Raw genomic sequence first — 16,116 nt, forward strand, 5'->3', positions numbered from 1 at the left:
GACGTTGATAGGCACCGCGCAGCACGTTCTGAAGAGTCAGCAGAACAACGCCAGGCACGGCTCGACTACGAAAATGTCCGTTATCTTCGTTCCCGCGTTGTCAACGTCAACTCCGATCCTGCCGAGCCCAGGGTGCGTGGCGCTCGACCGGAGGCGCTGCCGCCTTGGCAAGTCTTCGAGCACGCTATGCAGGGCCTGCACTGGGACTACTGCGACAGCTGCAACGTGAGGAGGATGGAGTTCGTGGACAAGCCCTGCCCCAGGCGAACCTGCGCCAAGTTCTCGCAGGACTTCATGGACCCCGGTGTCGTGCCCCCGGAGCTCGAGCGGCTGTCCTTCGTGGAGGCCCAACTCATCGCGCGAATCCACCCCGTCGTGTCCGTCTACAAGATCCGAGGCCACCAGTTCGGATACCGAGGCAACGTCATCAACTTCCCCCAGGAAGTCAACGACTTGGCGCGCGCACTTCCCCACCGCATCCAGGACCTCTCCTCCATCATCGCCGTGCGCCAGCAGAGGGCCGACGGCCACGTGGACTTCCGAGTGCGCGCCGGTGTGGTGCGGCAGGCTCTGCTGTGGCTACGCGACAACAACCCGTACTACGCCAACGTCGAGGTCAGCGAGGGCAACCTGGCCCTTCTCCCGGAGGACGGCGACGCCTACCAGGTCGTGCAGGGCTACGCCGCCCAGGAAGAGGACCCCGACGACCCTGACGACCCGCATGACGAGTCCAGCGTGGACCACGTGGACGTGGACGACATCGCCGTGTCTGGAGTGCCCATGCTTCAGCCGCACCGCCAAGAAGACCAGGTGCACGCCGTACTCAACTACCCCACTCGCGGCACCGACCCCGTCAGCGAGGCGACGGCGGGGTACGTCGTCATGGCCTTCCCCAAGCTCTTCCCGTTCGGCAGAGCGGACCTCTACGAGGCCCGGACGAACGGCATCTCAGCGCGGCAGTACTTCTCGCACTTGCTGCAGCACCGCTCGGGGCGATTCGCGGACGACGCGCGGTTCCGCTTCTTCGCCTTCAACACCGTCATGCGCCACGACGCTCTCCGCGCGGGGAACCTCTACGTCCGCCGCAACGAGCAGCTGCAAGGGAAGACCGTGCGCCAGCTGCGGGAAATGGTGCGGGAGTGCGCCGTGCTCGCCAAGAACATCATGTTCTACGGCACCAAGCTGCCGGCCACTGGGCAGTACGGGGTGCGCGCCTCAGTGAGCTGTTGGACATGATTGACCAAATTGGTCTTCCCACGCTCTTCTTGACTTTGAGTGCCGCCGACTTCCACTGGCCTGACCTGTTTCGCCTGTTCCTGGCCTGCGAGGGACTTTCAGCGGAAGAGCGCGTTCTACTTGAAGAACTCACCGAAGAACACCGTCGAAACTTCATCGCGAATCGGCCATTCGTGCCCAGCATGTTCTTCATGAAGAGGGCCGAGCTGTTCCTCATCAAGATCTTGAAGATGATGTACCCTGTCACTGACATCTGGTTCCGTTACGAGTGGCAATTTCGCGGAAGTCCGCACGTGCATTGCCTCATCTGGCTTCGTGGGGCTCCAGACATGATGCGCGTCAAGGACATGACCCCCGAGGAGCTCGCCGCCGCTGTGGAGTACTTCTCCAAAACCGTGAGCTGCTTCAACTTCGGCCAGGGGCTTCCGCCCGCGGTGCAGCACCCCTTTCCGCATCCGCCTTGGCGACATTCCCGCCGAGGACCGGGAGCGCGCCTTGGGGGAACTTTTCAACCGCGTTCAACGCCACAAGTGCACTGCCAACTACTGCCTGAGGAAAGGGCAAGACTGGTGCGATCGTGTGCCGCTTCAAGTTCCCCTTCGAGTTGGCCGAAGAAATTCCATCGTTTTCGACGACAAAAGGGGGAAACTAAGTTCATCGGGCGGCGAAATGACGAACTTATCAACGGCTTCATCATTGCAGTCATCGCACTATGATCTAGAATCTCGGCGCGGAAAAAATTCCTACGGGCCCTTTAAATTTTCCTCTAGTAGTTATTTTGGGTCGGGGAATCCGAATCTGACATTAGTTTTGACCTATGGTGACGTGCCTCTGAAAAAAAATGCAAAAAAGCTGAAAAAACTAAAAAATTTAGAAAAATTGCTGTATAAAACAATTGAAGTCGGGGAAAGAGCTGCTGGCACTAGTATGGAGGTCTGGGACCTTTACTTCGTAAAAAGAAGAAGGGGGTGCAAGATATAAACAACGATGAAGCGGGTTTACTCTGCCATTCAAATTTTTTTTTATTAAAAATTTGAATTTTCCACACGATTTACCACAACCAGTTGAATTTTATTCAATGTACCGTATTTACACGCATAAACCCCCACTTTTTTACCTCGTTTTGACACCTCCAAACCCGGCGGGTTATATGCGTGTGCGGGTTATATGAGTGCACAAAAGGTGAAAAATCGTATTTAAGCGCTCTAACTACCGGGGAGTGGAGCGGGGAGGGTGGGGCGAGGTAGAGTGTGCGAAGCTAGCGCTAGAGTTGTGAACTACGGTCATTTGGCGGCTGCAATAATGACAACGAATACAATTTCCAATAAAATGTAATACTGGCAATAGTCGTAGAAACCACTGAATAATGGGCAGAAATATAAAAATACGACGGTGCTGCCCTCTGTCGGTTCGTGGCGGCCCGCGCCGCCAGTTCAAACAGGGGGTAGCCGTCATCCTTGTACCCTGTCGCGGGTGCGGGTTATATTCGTCAACAAACGATTTTTCACCTTTTTGGACACTCTAAAACCCGCTGCGGGTTATATGCGTGTGCGGGTTATATGCGTGTAAATACGGTATAAAACGAAACAAAATGTACAGAAAAAATCCGAAAAAATGTCTTAAACAAAATGTAAAACACAAAGCGACAAAAACACATTTTGTCTTGTCACTTTAAAAATGTAATTTAACTAGTTTCAGAACGCGAAAGTTATACAAAAAGGCACATTCCTTAATTTACTTTTGGAATAAAACTGAGCTCTTTCCATTTCTTCTAAACTGCTTTTCTGAGAGTGAGAATTGTGCCGCATTTTCCTTGATACCTCGCATCATGTTCATACATCACTGCGAAAAAGTTGCAACCAGCCTCCATTTGCTCCCTGCAGACTCACTTCTGATGTCCCTGGGTTCATTTTCGGTTTCACGTTTCTCAATCTCGGCATTTTTCTGCCTATTTTCTGAGCTTTTAAGCCCACTTCCGGTGATTTTGAGTTCACTTCCGGTATGAACTAAGAGTAAATATATGTCCTTGATAGCACTTTTGAAGCCCGTTCGTTCCATATATGTATGTGTCCATGAGTCCTAAAGCAGGCACGGACGGAATTTTGTCTTTAAAAAGCTTAAAAAAACCATGTTTGAGGGCTGTAAAATCGCGGGGTCGCAGGTGGTCGCAGCATTTGCCGATGGATTATCAAACTATGGTGACCGGACTACTGAAAACTGACCACCAGAACCCAGCCAAACCCAGCCATTTTGATCCCGGCTCTCGGAAAAATTCGAATTTTAACAATTTTGCCAAATTGTGTAAAGAAGTTTTCTGGCTTTGCCATTAATCCGAGAATGACACATAAAAAAACACCGTAAAGTGCAAAAAAAAGCCTGAAAAAAGACCTTTAAAATGGTATACAGGGTTTGTGGGTTCGAACCCGCCTTCCCCGGGAAATCGAGGACGGACGGAACCTCAACGAAGAACGTCAACAAACGTCCAGTCAATTTGACAAATTTGTCAACTTTGGGAGCCTCCCATTAGTCGGAGGCGACCGACCGAGGTGTTTCTTGACTTGATTCTTGTCAGATGGACATTCAAGGATAGTTTAAGCCACACGGGAGCCAAATCAGAGCACTTTCGTTTTTCTGAATTTTTTCCGCGTTTTCGGGATTCTAGATCATAGTGCATCGAGGCCTGGAGAGCGAACATGGACGCCAAGCCGGTCACCTCGCACGATGGCTGCGTCAACTACCTGGCCAAGTATACCGCCAAGCCCGAAAACAAGTCGAAAACCATGCAGGAGCTTTTCGAGGACGCTCTGTCTGGACTTCAGGAAGAGGACAGCGCCAAGAAAGCCATCCAACGCCGCTGCATCCAGTCCGTCAGTGAGCGCGACTACTCTTCGCAGGAAATTCTTCACTTGGCCACTTCCCAGAAACTGTTCCGCTCCAGCAGGGCCTTTGTCAAGATCGTCTTTACAGACAGGAATTGGGTTCCGGTCGGACACAGCGCTCAAGACACAGATGTGGCCGACGATGTTGAAGCCGACAACCCCGACAGCCCCAACGAGGATGCAGACTACGACCAAGATGGCGAACTTGTCCTAGAAGAGGAACTCCCTCGGGGCTCTCTTCTGGACAAGTATCCGAAGAGACCAGCCAACCTCGAGAACATTACGCTGTGGGAGTTTGCCCGGGAGTTCCAGTTCAACAGGCAAACACGGAGGTAAGTTGCCATTATTAACTTGTCTTCACACCAATTGTTACTTGCCTTAAATACCACGTTTTGCCTCGCTCTCGTGTTAACTTCAACCGAAACTTGCACCATCGGTGAGAGGGGTGTTTCAACTAGAGATGTGCGCTGACCGGTCACGACGCCGCCGCCGTCGAAGGCAGCCGCGCCGCCGCCGCCGGTCCGATCGGTCGGCGTCATCGGCGCGAATGAATCTTTTGGTTGTGAAGGTCTCAGATCACAAAATGCCTCGAAAAACTGAAGTTTTCTTGAGCTTAACGCGTTTTCCTGGCAAAAATTTGCCATTCCAACTTTACCTTACCTTCCCCACCCCTCTTTCCGCCTTGGCGACGTAGTTCATAAAGATGCCGAAAATCAAACACCCAGAAAGTAAATGGTTTTATACGTATTTAACGTATATATTTGTTAATAACTTGCTCTATTTGCGCACTTATGTCATTTTAAACATGTGTTTGACTAAATTTTGAGACCCTATGGTTAGTAAAATCAAAATTTCTTTCACGCCGAATACGCCGATTACGCCGCCGCCGCCGGCCTTAAATTGACCAAAGCGCCGCCGCCGACCAAACTGGGGTCGGCGCACACGTCTAGTTTCAACTGATATTAAAACTCGTCCACCGTTGAACGAATCTTTCAAATTACGCATAGCTTGCCTTTGTTAAATTAAATACGAATGACCCGGTTAACAGTCTTTGATTTGCGGCTTTCCAAACACTCTAAATGTTAATAGAATTTTGTGCGTATAACGTGCACATTTTTTGTACACGTGAAATTTGCAAACAATATTCTGCGTATAAGTGCATAAACTTACGTAAATTTGAGCACAACTTCATGCAAAACGTCACACAAGTTTAAAATCATGCAATGCCACGTTCCAAATTAAACAATTCAGCGTGAATTTTTAGACTTTTCTTAGGCATAAATTATTTTTCATTTAGCTTGGTTGCGTTGCAAGGTAAAAGTAGTTCTTATTGCTATTAAGTTTTACTATCAACGATTCTTTCCATCTCTTTTTTATGACAACGGTGATCTTTTCGTTAGTGTATTTTTTCTTGCCTCTAAACATACTGGCTTGCAAAAGTCAACTTATCCACGCCACAATGATAAGCCGTCATGTTCAAACGAGTGTGACATCTCATTCAAACGAACGTGACAATATTCACATTTGTCAAATTCGTTGAGTAACAGTGCGGGAACCAAGTGGAAATCACTGTGAATTTCAGTGTTCAAACCCAATGAAATACAGTCGAGTTTCGATGAAATTCAGTCGAATTTTGGTCGTAATTCGATGAATTTCAGGTGAATTTTACAAGACTGATGAATTTTGCTCTGCAAATTACACTGGAGTTATTTCTTCTTGCGGGAACCACCCAAAAGTGATGTGTTGAAACGTAAGATTTTTATCTGGTTTTGCTTTTCTAGGTGGTACAGAAGAAGGAAGGTCGCCGTCGTCTGCGTCTTCCCCCGTCTCCGACTCACGGGCAACGAGATCCGCGACGAGGGCTTCTACCGCCAGCAAGTGCTGCTTCACGTGCCGTGGCGTGACGAGGACGCTGTGCTCGGCGAGCACGCCAACTGGCACGAGGTCTACGCGCAGCATGACATCGTCCCGCGTGGGGGCTAGCCCGCGCCGCAGGTCAACGAGGACGACGAGCTCGAGGACCTGGACTTCCCCGAGGCTGAACCCGACGAGGAGTGGATGGTGATCGCCCGGCAGCACCCCAACCAGGACGTGCAGCGCATCGAGATCGGCAGAAGAGAAATGGACTTGGCGCACGACTGGGCTGCGGACGCTGCCACCTACGGGGACGTCGGTCAGTTGGTGCACGCCGTGGAACTGAGTAAAGACCACCACGAGTTTGAAGCCGAAACCGCCGTGGCCCCCGACGTCCAGCTGACTGTGGAGCAGTCCGCCGTGATCCGCATCCTGGACCGCCAGATCGCCGCCGCGCAAGGAGCCGGTGGGCCGCCGCCGCCAATGCGAGTCATCGTGCAGGGCAAGGCGGGCTGCGGCAAGTCCACCGTCATCGCCGTCATGAAGTCCCACATCGTGGCTGCCTTTGGCCCGCGCAGCTTCTTGCTGGTGGCGCCGACGGGGGCAGCGGCCGACAACATCGACGGCGAAACCATCCACAGCGCGCTGCTGCTCACCGTCCCCATGTCCGCATTCGCGCCCCTCACCGGTGAACGTGCCAAGATGTTCCAGGAATCCATGGAGCCGGTCCGCTTCCTCATTGTGGACGAGTACTCCATGATCGGCTTGCCCATCCTGGGCATGATGGAGCGCCGCTGCGCCGAAGGCAAGCCAGGCAGCAGCGAAACGTTCGGTGGGCTCTTCGTGTACCTCATCGGCGACCTGGCCCAGCTGCCCCCCGTCCGCATGAAGCCCATCTTCTCCAACACTGGCTCCACCGCCATGGAACTGAACGGCCGGAGGGCATTCCAAGACTTCCGGCACGCCGTCGTGCTGCGGGAGTCCCAGCGCCAGTCCGACCCTTCCTTCCGCGCTGCGCTGGACGAGTTGGGTTTGGGCAAGTGCTCGGCCGAAGCCTTCGAGCGCTACCGGCAGCGCTTCTCCCACCGCGTGCCGCCAGCCGAGCAGCGCCTCTTCCGCGACGCCCTGCACATCTTCCCCATCAACAAGGGCGCGGCGGCGTACAACGTCAGCAGGCTGGAGCGCCTTGGCCGCCCCGTGGCCCGCATCCCGGCCAGGCACAACAACGCCACTGCGGCGGCTGCTCCCACCGCGACCGCAGGAGGGCTTAGCGCCACCTTGCACTTGAGTGTTGGCTCCCGAGTGATGCTGAGGGCCAACCTGTGGACCCGAGCTGGACTTGTGAACGGCGCTTCAGGGACTGTTGCTGGTATTGTGTACTCCGAGGGCTCCAGGCCTCCAGACGTGGCTCCTGCTGTCATCATGGTGAAGTTCGACCGCTACTCGGGGCCTGCTCTAGCGGCAGACGGCTCCGTCCCCATCTGCACCATCATGCGGTCCTGGAAGGAAGGCCAGACCATGTGTACCCGTGAACAGTTTCCCTTGAACCTGGCGTGGGGCTGTACTGTACACGCCGCACAGGGACTCAGCGTGGACCGCGTCGTGGTCGACATCGGCAACCAAGAGTTCTCTGCGGGCCTTGCGTACGTGGCGCTGTCCAGGTGCAGAGAGTGGAGCGGCCTCCTCATCGAGAACGCGTTCGTGCAAGACAGGCTTGACAAACTGCAGAAGAGGCCCAGTGTGCAGAAGAAGGCTGACGTCATCGCGCGCATTGAGAGGCTGGCCCGCGCTACTCAGCGACTCATCGACGCCATGGATCAAGGCAGTGCTCTGCCTCCTCAGGAGTCGTATAATGCGCGCTGTCGGTGTACTTGTAGTTGGAGGGTTTAAATGTAATAACTCCTACTAAACCGAACCAGTCGCTTACGGCTGAGTGTTGCTCGGACGGGGGGGATCAAGGCTATGCTAACTGAGTAAATAGGACTTGAATCTTTGGGAAAGGAGGAACCACCAAGTACTCACTCCAGATGTGGTGCTGTCGAAGGCCCTGACACGTCTGCCTGCGTGTCGCTACCCGCGAGCTGGCCAAGCCCAGAATCGCAAGCTAAGCAACAGTGTCGCCAGTTCGTCTTTTCTAGCCCGCGCGATTCAAACTCGCGCCATCCCTGAAATCCTCCCCCTCCGGGAGATGAACGTCCTCGTTCTAATTTCTTAACTAAGGGCTGAAAAATCGAAATGGCGACTTAAATTATTTCATTTAAGGCAGATTGGAATTTTGTGAATTTACTGTTTACATACATTAAAACTAAATTTCGATATTACATTTTGACGTACTTGTTGGTCCCATTTTATTTGTTTTTTCTTAGACAATGAAACACTTTACAATTAAAACAACTCTCTTAAGCTATTCTAAAATCCCCAGAAACCCTACGCTCAAAATTCCTGAATCCGAATATTAATTTTGTTGGTTTCTAATTTGACTTGATATGAATTTACTTTATTATAGAATGAAAGTCCAAAATTAGTTTCTTGATGTTTTCTTCGTTCTTGTACTCTCGTCCGTCGGTGTCGGAGCTGAAATGTCCCCATTTCATGCTGGCCTCGGTTCGGAAGACGAAGTTCCTCGTTGGAGCGCGGCTTCCGTGTCGCTGTGCGCTCGATGGCTTCACGCACTTTGGCACCCCCTACTTAGTTCAAGGGTGCCTCCGCACTGGCTCTGGTGTCGTATCCTTGGCGTCGCCCACGTTGTTCAATGCTTGCTCAAGGTGGCCAGGACTGTCTGTCGTTCTGGATGACAGGTTCTGTCGCCGGTAACGGTCTTCACGTTTCTGATGGTCTTGCTGGCGTTGGGCGTTAAGGCTACAGCAATTGACCACTGTGGAGCCACTTGACGATGTCAGTCCCGACTTAATGTCACAATCGAACGCCTCAGTGTCTATCCAAACGGTGACGGACTTGATGTACAGCGTCTATCCAAACGGTGACGGACTTGATGTACAGCGTCTATCCAAACGGTGACGGACTTGATGTACTGGCCGGTGATGGAAACTCGTTTCATGGCAACAGTCACAAGTCTGTGACGCTGCCATCTTGCGGCCCCTCCAGCTAGTGTCGTTGCACGATGGACGCCGGTAGCTGTTTTTCGGCTTGTGCTTCATGGTTTCCTGACTGTGTCCGCAATGTTGCTTGGCGGAAACAGTCGAATTTGGCACCGGACGGATGAAATCTGTCGGATCAGATCGCGCAAAGACGAAAAGCACAACAACAACACAACAAATGAAGGCACTTGGTGGCTAGGATAAGGATGGGGAAAAAGGATAGGAAAGTCGCACTTACAATAAGTATTGATCTAATGTCTAAACACCTACCTACCCATAAATATTGCCAAGCTATAACCCACTTAAAAAATAAAAATGTCCCACTTACGGTCTAAATCCTACGCCTAGTTAATGCCTAATTACAATATTTCTAAGTTGTAAAAAAAAATCTTACTATAAGATGTCATATCCTAATCGCTTATTGCTAGAGATCTCAACTAAACCTAAACTTACACTACCGAGCCGACATGGTAGAAATCAGATGTCACGCCAAAAATCGCTGTGGGACAATGAAAGCACATGCTCCTCCAGATTGCAAATTGGATCTTAAAGCCATCAGAATCAGTCCCAAACGGTTGCTACCAGGTCGCTTAATATGTTTGTCACAGACACAGGTGCCATAAAATCTGTCACAACACTTATTTTCGTAAATGAGGAACCTGTTTCCTGTATTTTCAAGTTTTTTGGCCAAATCAGGGTTTGTGCTGAATTTACTTGCAATGCAGAGCTCCATTCGCTTCTGGTAAAGTTTCTCACCTCCAATATTTTCTCCAATCTTCCTAGCCTCGGCTTCTGGATGTTTTGCAAGCATTATCCTATAAATATCATTTTCCTTTGTTGCTTTTCCTGCCTGGTATGCATGCTCTACGGTTGGAAACCAAAATCCATCAACACAAAACGAACGTTTTTCATCCAATGAAAGAAATTCGTACTCCCCGGTAAAGTCTGTAATCATAGAGTTCTTTGCTGAAGGTTGATAATGATACATGGTAACATGGATGCCTGATTTTCTGAAAACTTCCTGAATGATTTTCAGGACACGAGGCAGATCTCGTCCATCCAATCCACAAGCAATTTTGGGAATTGATAATTCTGTTTGAGAGTTGGCTATCATTTGATTCTTGAGTGACAGCAATGTCGCTGCTAAGGTCTCATAGGTAGGTTTTTCAAAATAGAATTGTTTTGTAACCAGGTTGTAGAAGTCTCTTCCAAGGGAATGAATACGTACTGCTTTACCTTTACAAATTTCTTCATCTGCAACTGACAACCAGTCACGCATTCGGAAAAAATATTGAATTTCCTTTGCAAATCCGGCATTCATCTTCAAATCAGCCGAAATACAATGTGCAATAACATGATCCAAAGGTGCATTTAAAACATTGTCATTTACATGCCTAATGTGGAATTTATCGTCCTCATCTAAATCAACTTTACTTCTTTGAACAACAATAGATTGTAGCATGAGATCATCTGGCCTTGTGTGGTATGGTCTGATGTTAACCACATGGTATTCTTTCACAACCTCTCTTTCATTTCCATGAGAGTCCTTTTCCTTGACCATGACATAATAGAACAAACCTGACTTTTTACCCACAATTTTGTATGGTCCAATCCATTTAATTTTTTTGTTAGGCCAAGAAATGTCATCACTTTCATTCTTGACTCTTACTAACTGTCCAATTGAATAAGTAACTTCTTGCCTACCCTTGTCATAATATTCTTTATGCTTAGCCTGGGAGGCTTCAATTTTGTCCTTTAAATCTTTCAAAAATTTTGTATGCTTCTGAAGCTTAACTTCTAACTTTTCATCTGATGCTGGCAAAAGTTGGACAATACCTGGCACAACAGGATGAAAACCATGCACTGCATAGAACGGACTACAATTGATAGAATCATGATAATTTATATTGTAGATAAACGTTGCAAACTGAAGGTAAGTTTCCCAATTTTCTTCAAACTGTAGGAGAAATTCCATGAGAATATTCTTCAAGGATTGAATCGACCTTTCAACTTGGCCATTGCAATGTGGTACCTGACGGAATGCATTATGAACAACATCCCATTTATTAAGCATTTCTTGGAAAGCGAAAGATGTGAAATATGAGGCACCATCGGTCGTGTAAGAATCACAAAGTCCAAATTGAAGCGTGAAATTTTCAAGACATTCTATTGCATTTTGAGAATCTGCTTTTCTGACTGGTTTTGTCCACATAAATTTAGTGTATGCATCTACAATCACACAAAAATGTTTGTTTTTGTTTTTGCTTGCTTTGAACTCGCCCACAAAATCACAAGAAATTTGAGAGAACATCTTTGTTGGAGGAGTTGGTTTCAAAAGCCCTGGTTTTGCCCTGGAATTTTCAGTACTCATGCAGAAATGACAACTTTTTACATAAGCCGAAATGTCTTTATGCATAGTTCTCCACCAAAATAATGTAAGAATATTCTGCAGCAAATGTTTTGCACGCCTGTGCCCCCTATTGTCATGAAACTCTGATAAGACATACTTTCTACAAGAACGAGGCACAACTAAAAGCAATTTTGAATTATACTCCCAATGAAGTAGACCATCTTTTAATTTGTAGTGTTTATCTTTTGTCCCCAAGGTTTCTGATTTTACCTGCTCCCCAATTTCTGCTAGCTCTGGGTCTGAATTTTGCAAATCTCTCAGGATAGAGGACTTGTTCAAAACAAAAGTCATGAGGTCCGAATTTTCGTTGGATTTGTTCCTTTCATCCAGCAACTCTGCTTCCTCTTCAGCAGATTGATCTCTAGCAGCTTGACCTCTAGTTGTAACTGAGTTTAATTTTGACTCTCCTTGAAACCTATCAGGAAAAACTTCCTCTACAAGATCATCAACCGAACACTCTGCTTCCTCAACAGGACTACGAGAAAGACTATCTGCATCAATATTTGCTTTTCCTGGGCGATAACGAATTGTGAAACTGAACTGAGACAAGTACAGGATATGTTTAGCAAGTATTCCTTCTGGCTTAGGTGTCCTCAAAAGAGATTGAAGTGACTGGTGATCTGTAAACACTTCTGTATTGACATTCCTATTCTGAAGATAGCAACGGAAATTTACAAATGCAAAAACAAGGGCTGAGCATTCTAAATAGTAAATTGGTAATTTTGTTTCAGAAGCTTTTAATTTTCTACTGGCAAAACCTACAGGGTGAAACCTTTTTGTCTGCTTATCTTGTTGGTACAGAGCTGCACCTAATCCTTTGTATGATGCATCTACTGTAATTCTATTGTTTGCTTTTGGATCAAAGAGCCGCAAAGAAAGTGGACTAGATAAGGAAGACTTAAGCAGATCAAAAGAATTTTGTTGTTCTTCCTCCCATTTGAATTCCACATCATTTTTCAAAAGCTTTAACAGTGGTAACGCTTTCTGCGAGTAATTCTGAATAAATCTTCTGTTGTAGCCATACACCCCTAGAGTAGTCCTTAACTCATCTTTGTTCTTTGGTTCAACCATTCCTTTAATGGCTTTAACTCTCCTTTCCGGAATAGCTACCGTTTTCCCGTCTACATCAAAACCTAAAAACTGGACTCTTTTCTGAAAAAATGTGCTTTTCTTTACATTAAGCTGGATATTGTTTTCTCTGAGCAATTGAAAATATTCTCTTAGTGTCTCCACATGTTGATCAAAACTCTCAGTCCCAATGTGTGTATCATCAAAGTAATTTACAACCTTTTTCTGCTTTTTCATTGACATAAGGAGATGATCCATAGCCAAAGCATATAAAGCTGGGGCTATTGACAAACCTTGAGGCAGGGTTTTCCACCTATACCTTGAACCTGAAGGTGAATCAAATGCTGTCACATCTCTACACTTTGGATGGATTGAAAGTTGAGTGTATCCGGAACAATTGTCAGTTACTGAATGCCAAAACTTGCCTTGAAAACTGTCAATTAAATCTTGCTGATCTGGAATTGGATACTTCAAATCTGTCAAAATCTTATTCACTTTCCTAAAATCTTGGACAAGGCGATAGGAAGGATTTGATGGTGTATGAGATTGTTTTGGAACGACCAAAATAGGTGTACAATATACACTAGTACAAAACTCGACTAAATCTGAAGCTAATAATTTCTGAATGTACTCTTCTGCAAATTGCTTCTCATCTACACTCATCCTGTAATTTCTCTGGTTCACAATCTTATTTTTGTCATAGTGAAATCTGATATCTGGGTAATTACACTTGGTTAATTCTGACACATCAGACACAAATACATCCTTAAATTCCAGAAGTAAATTTTGAGCTATCTCATTCTGTTCGGAAGTTAAATCTGGGTTGAGATTAAATTTTAACTTTGCATCCTGATGTTGAGCTGACAAACTATTGACACTAGTCCTAGGGTAAAACACATCCTCGTGTTCCTCATCAACAGCTAAAATTAAATTAGTTGTTAGAAAAACTGGGTGGTTGTTGGTGTTTGTGACTTGGACATAATGTTTATTATCTGGGCTCAACATAAAGTCTGAAACTAAAATTTTGTAATTTCTGAACAAGCTTGGGTTTCCTATGAACACTGTGTCTTTGTCTAATCTTCCTGCCTGGGTTTTCACTCTGACCCACTTAATCTCCCTGGGTGGAATGGTAATACTGGGCATTACTGAATGGACAAACAGTGGACCGTAATACAAATTTGTAACATCTAAATCCTTAAATATTGAATTTCCTTTGAAAATCCGGCATTCATCTTCAAATCAGCCGAAATACAAGTGCAATAACATGATCCAAAGGTGCATTTAAAACATTGTCATTTACATGCCTAATGTGGAATTTATCGTCCTCATCTAAATCAACTTTACTTCTTTGAACAACAATAGATTGTAGCATGAGATCATCTGGCCTTGTGTGGTATGGTCTGATGTTAACCACATAGTATTCTTTCACAACCTCTCTTTCATTTCCATGAGAGTCCTTTTCCTTGACCATGACATAATAGAACAAACCTGACTTTTTACCCACAATTTTGTATGGTCCAATCCATTTAATTTTTTGTTAGGCCAAGAAATGTCATCACTTTCATTCTTGACTCTTACTAACTGTCCAATTGAATAAGTAACTTCTTGCCTACCCTTGTCATAATATTCTTTATGCTTAGCCTGGGAGGCTTCAATTTTGTCTTTTAAATCTTTCAAAAATTTTGTATGGGGGTTACCCCAGCAGGTATACAGTCCCACCAGGTATAATCCCAACAGGTATAATCCCAACAGGTATAATTCCCACCAGGTATAATCCCACCAGATATACACTGTTTAATTTTAATGTTGATTACACGGATTCCCAACAAGTATAAATCCCAGCAGATATACACCCATTTTATTTACATTCGGAATTACTGTGCACGGCACGCTTGTTGAACATTGCCTCTTTGTTTCTCAAGTCCTCGGTAATTTTCTTCACACCTAATGGCCGAATTTGCAACGTCTATTGGACCTCTATTCGTCCTCTAGTAGACGTCTGCAAACAGACAAACATTGGACGAACCTAGTGTTGCCCCTGCCCCTATAAACCATAGTGGCGCAAATTGAATAACGATTGAAACGCGAGTTGTCTATCCGCTAGCGAAGGCAGTTTCATTGGGAGTGCATTTCCTGCAGGGAATGCGCTCGAGTCGAAGCTGTCATCATGCCCATTTGTAATGAATCGTTTCGTTGTTTTTTTTCCTGATGTATCCCTGGTGAGAATTATACCTATTGGGATGTATACCTGGTGGGAATTATTGGCTGAGCGATAGCGAAGCCTGTTACTCCAGTGGGGTTGAAAAGTTTTGTCTGTCTGTCTGTCTGTCTGTCTGTGTGTCTGTCTGTCTGTGTGTCTGTGTGTCCGCACTACTCCTCCTGAACGGCTCGGCCGATCTCGGTGAGATTTTGCACACTTCTTGGGGATGTCCTTGGCTCGGCACACGCGAAATTTCACCATCCTAGCTCAACTGGTTCAGTTTTTATAGGCGAAAAACACCTAAAAAACGGCGAAAAATAGAGATTTCTGAAGATAGACCACTTCTGTCTTGGAGAAAGGGGGGTCTGGGGGGCGGAGCCCCCCAGCTACGACAAGTTAAAAAGTGACAAGGGTCAAGATCGTGTAATCTGTAGATAAAACAACTCTATTTAGAATGTAGGGGGGTCTGGGGGGCGGAGCCCCCCAGCATTCAACAAGTTAAAAAATAACCGACAACGGACAAGCCATTGCCTGCCGCAGGCAGACTAGCGCCGCAGGCCAAGGTAGGTACGCCAGGCGTGGATTGGAGGAACAGGCAGCGAGACATCGCGAAGCCTGTTACGACAAGACGCGGTCTGGCGTAAACCTACCTTGTACTTGCTGACACACATAAAAATCTAATATTAATGCCTGTATATCTGATGGGATTTATACTTGCTGGGAATCCACGTATAGATAAATAAAATAAATTAGTGTATATCTGTTGGGAATTATACCTGGTGGGATTATACCTGGTGGGACTGTATACCTGCTGACATCACCTCTTTGTATGCTTCTGAAGCTTAACTTCTAATTTTTCATCTGATGCTGGCAAAAGTTGGATAATACCTGGCACAACAGGATGAAAACCATGCACTGCATAGAACGGACTACATTGGATAGAATCATGATAATTTATATTGTAGAGAAACGTTGCAAACTGCAGGTAAATTTCCCAATTTTCTTCAAACTGTAGGAGAAATTCCATGAGAATATTCTTCAAGGATTGAATCGACCTTTCAACTTGGCCATTGCAATGTGGTACCTGACGGAATGCATTATGAACAACATCCCATTTATTAAGCATTTCTTGGAAAGCAAAAGATGTGAAGTATGAGGCACCATCAGTCGTGTAGGAATCACAAAGTCCAAATTGAAGAGTGAAATTTTCAAGACATTCTATTGCATTTTGAGAATCTGCTTTTCTGACTGGTTTTGTCCACATAAATTTAGTGTATGCATCCACAATCACACAAAAATTTGTTTTGTTTTTGCTTGCTTTGAACTCTCCCACAAAATCACAAGAAATTTTAGAGAACATCTTTTTTGGCG

At 46.6% G+C, this 16,116-nt stretch overlaps 3 protein-coding genes across 3 annotated transcripts; all 3 read left to right on the forward strand.

The window, feature by feature from the left end:
* Positions 1 to 186: 186 nt before the first annotated feature.
* On the forward strand, positions 187 to 1,236 carry LOC117640391. Its single transcript, XM_034376869.1, has one exon. It carries the CDS (start codon positions 187 to 189, stop codon positions 1,234 to 1,236), a length of 1,050 nt encoding a protein of 349 aa, XP_034232760.1.
* LOC117640393 lies at positions 1,233 to 6,318 on the forward strand. The gene is made up of 3 exons (XM_034376870.1): positions 1,233 to 1,631; positions 3,906 to 4,447; positions 5,897 to 6,318. The coding sequence occupies exons 1-3, from the start codon at positions 1,233 to 1,235 to the stop codon at positions 6,096 to 6,098; spliced, it is 1,143 nt and encodes a 380-aa protein (XP_034232761.1). The 3' UTR covers positions 6,099 to 6,318.
* Positions 6,174 to 7,859, forward strand: LOC117640394 (ATP-dependent DNA helicase pif1-like). Its single transcript, XM_034376871.1, has one exon. It carries the CDS (start codon positions 6,174 to 6,176, stop codon positions 7,857 to 7,859), a length of 1,686 nt encoding a protein of 561 aa, XP_034232762.1.
* Positions 7,860 to 16,116: the final 8,257 nt, after the last annotated feature.

The sequence above is a fragment of the Thrips palmi genome, unplaced genomic scaffold, assembly GCF_012932325.1.
Source record: "Thrips palmi isolate BJ-2018 unplaced genomic scaffold, TpBJ-2018v1 HiC_scaffold_12, whole genome shotgun sequence".
In the NCBI taxonomy this organism is placed as follows: domain Eukaryota; kingdom Metazoa; phylum Arthropoda; class Insecta; order Thysanoptera; family Thripidae; genus Thrips; species Thrips palmi.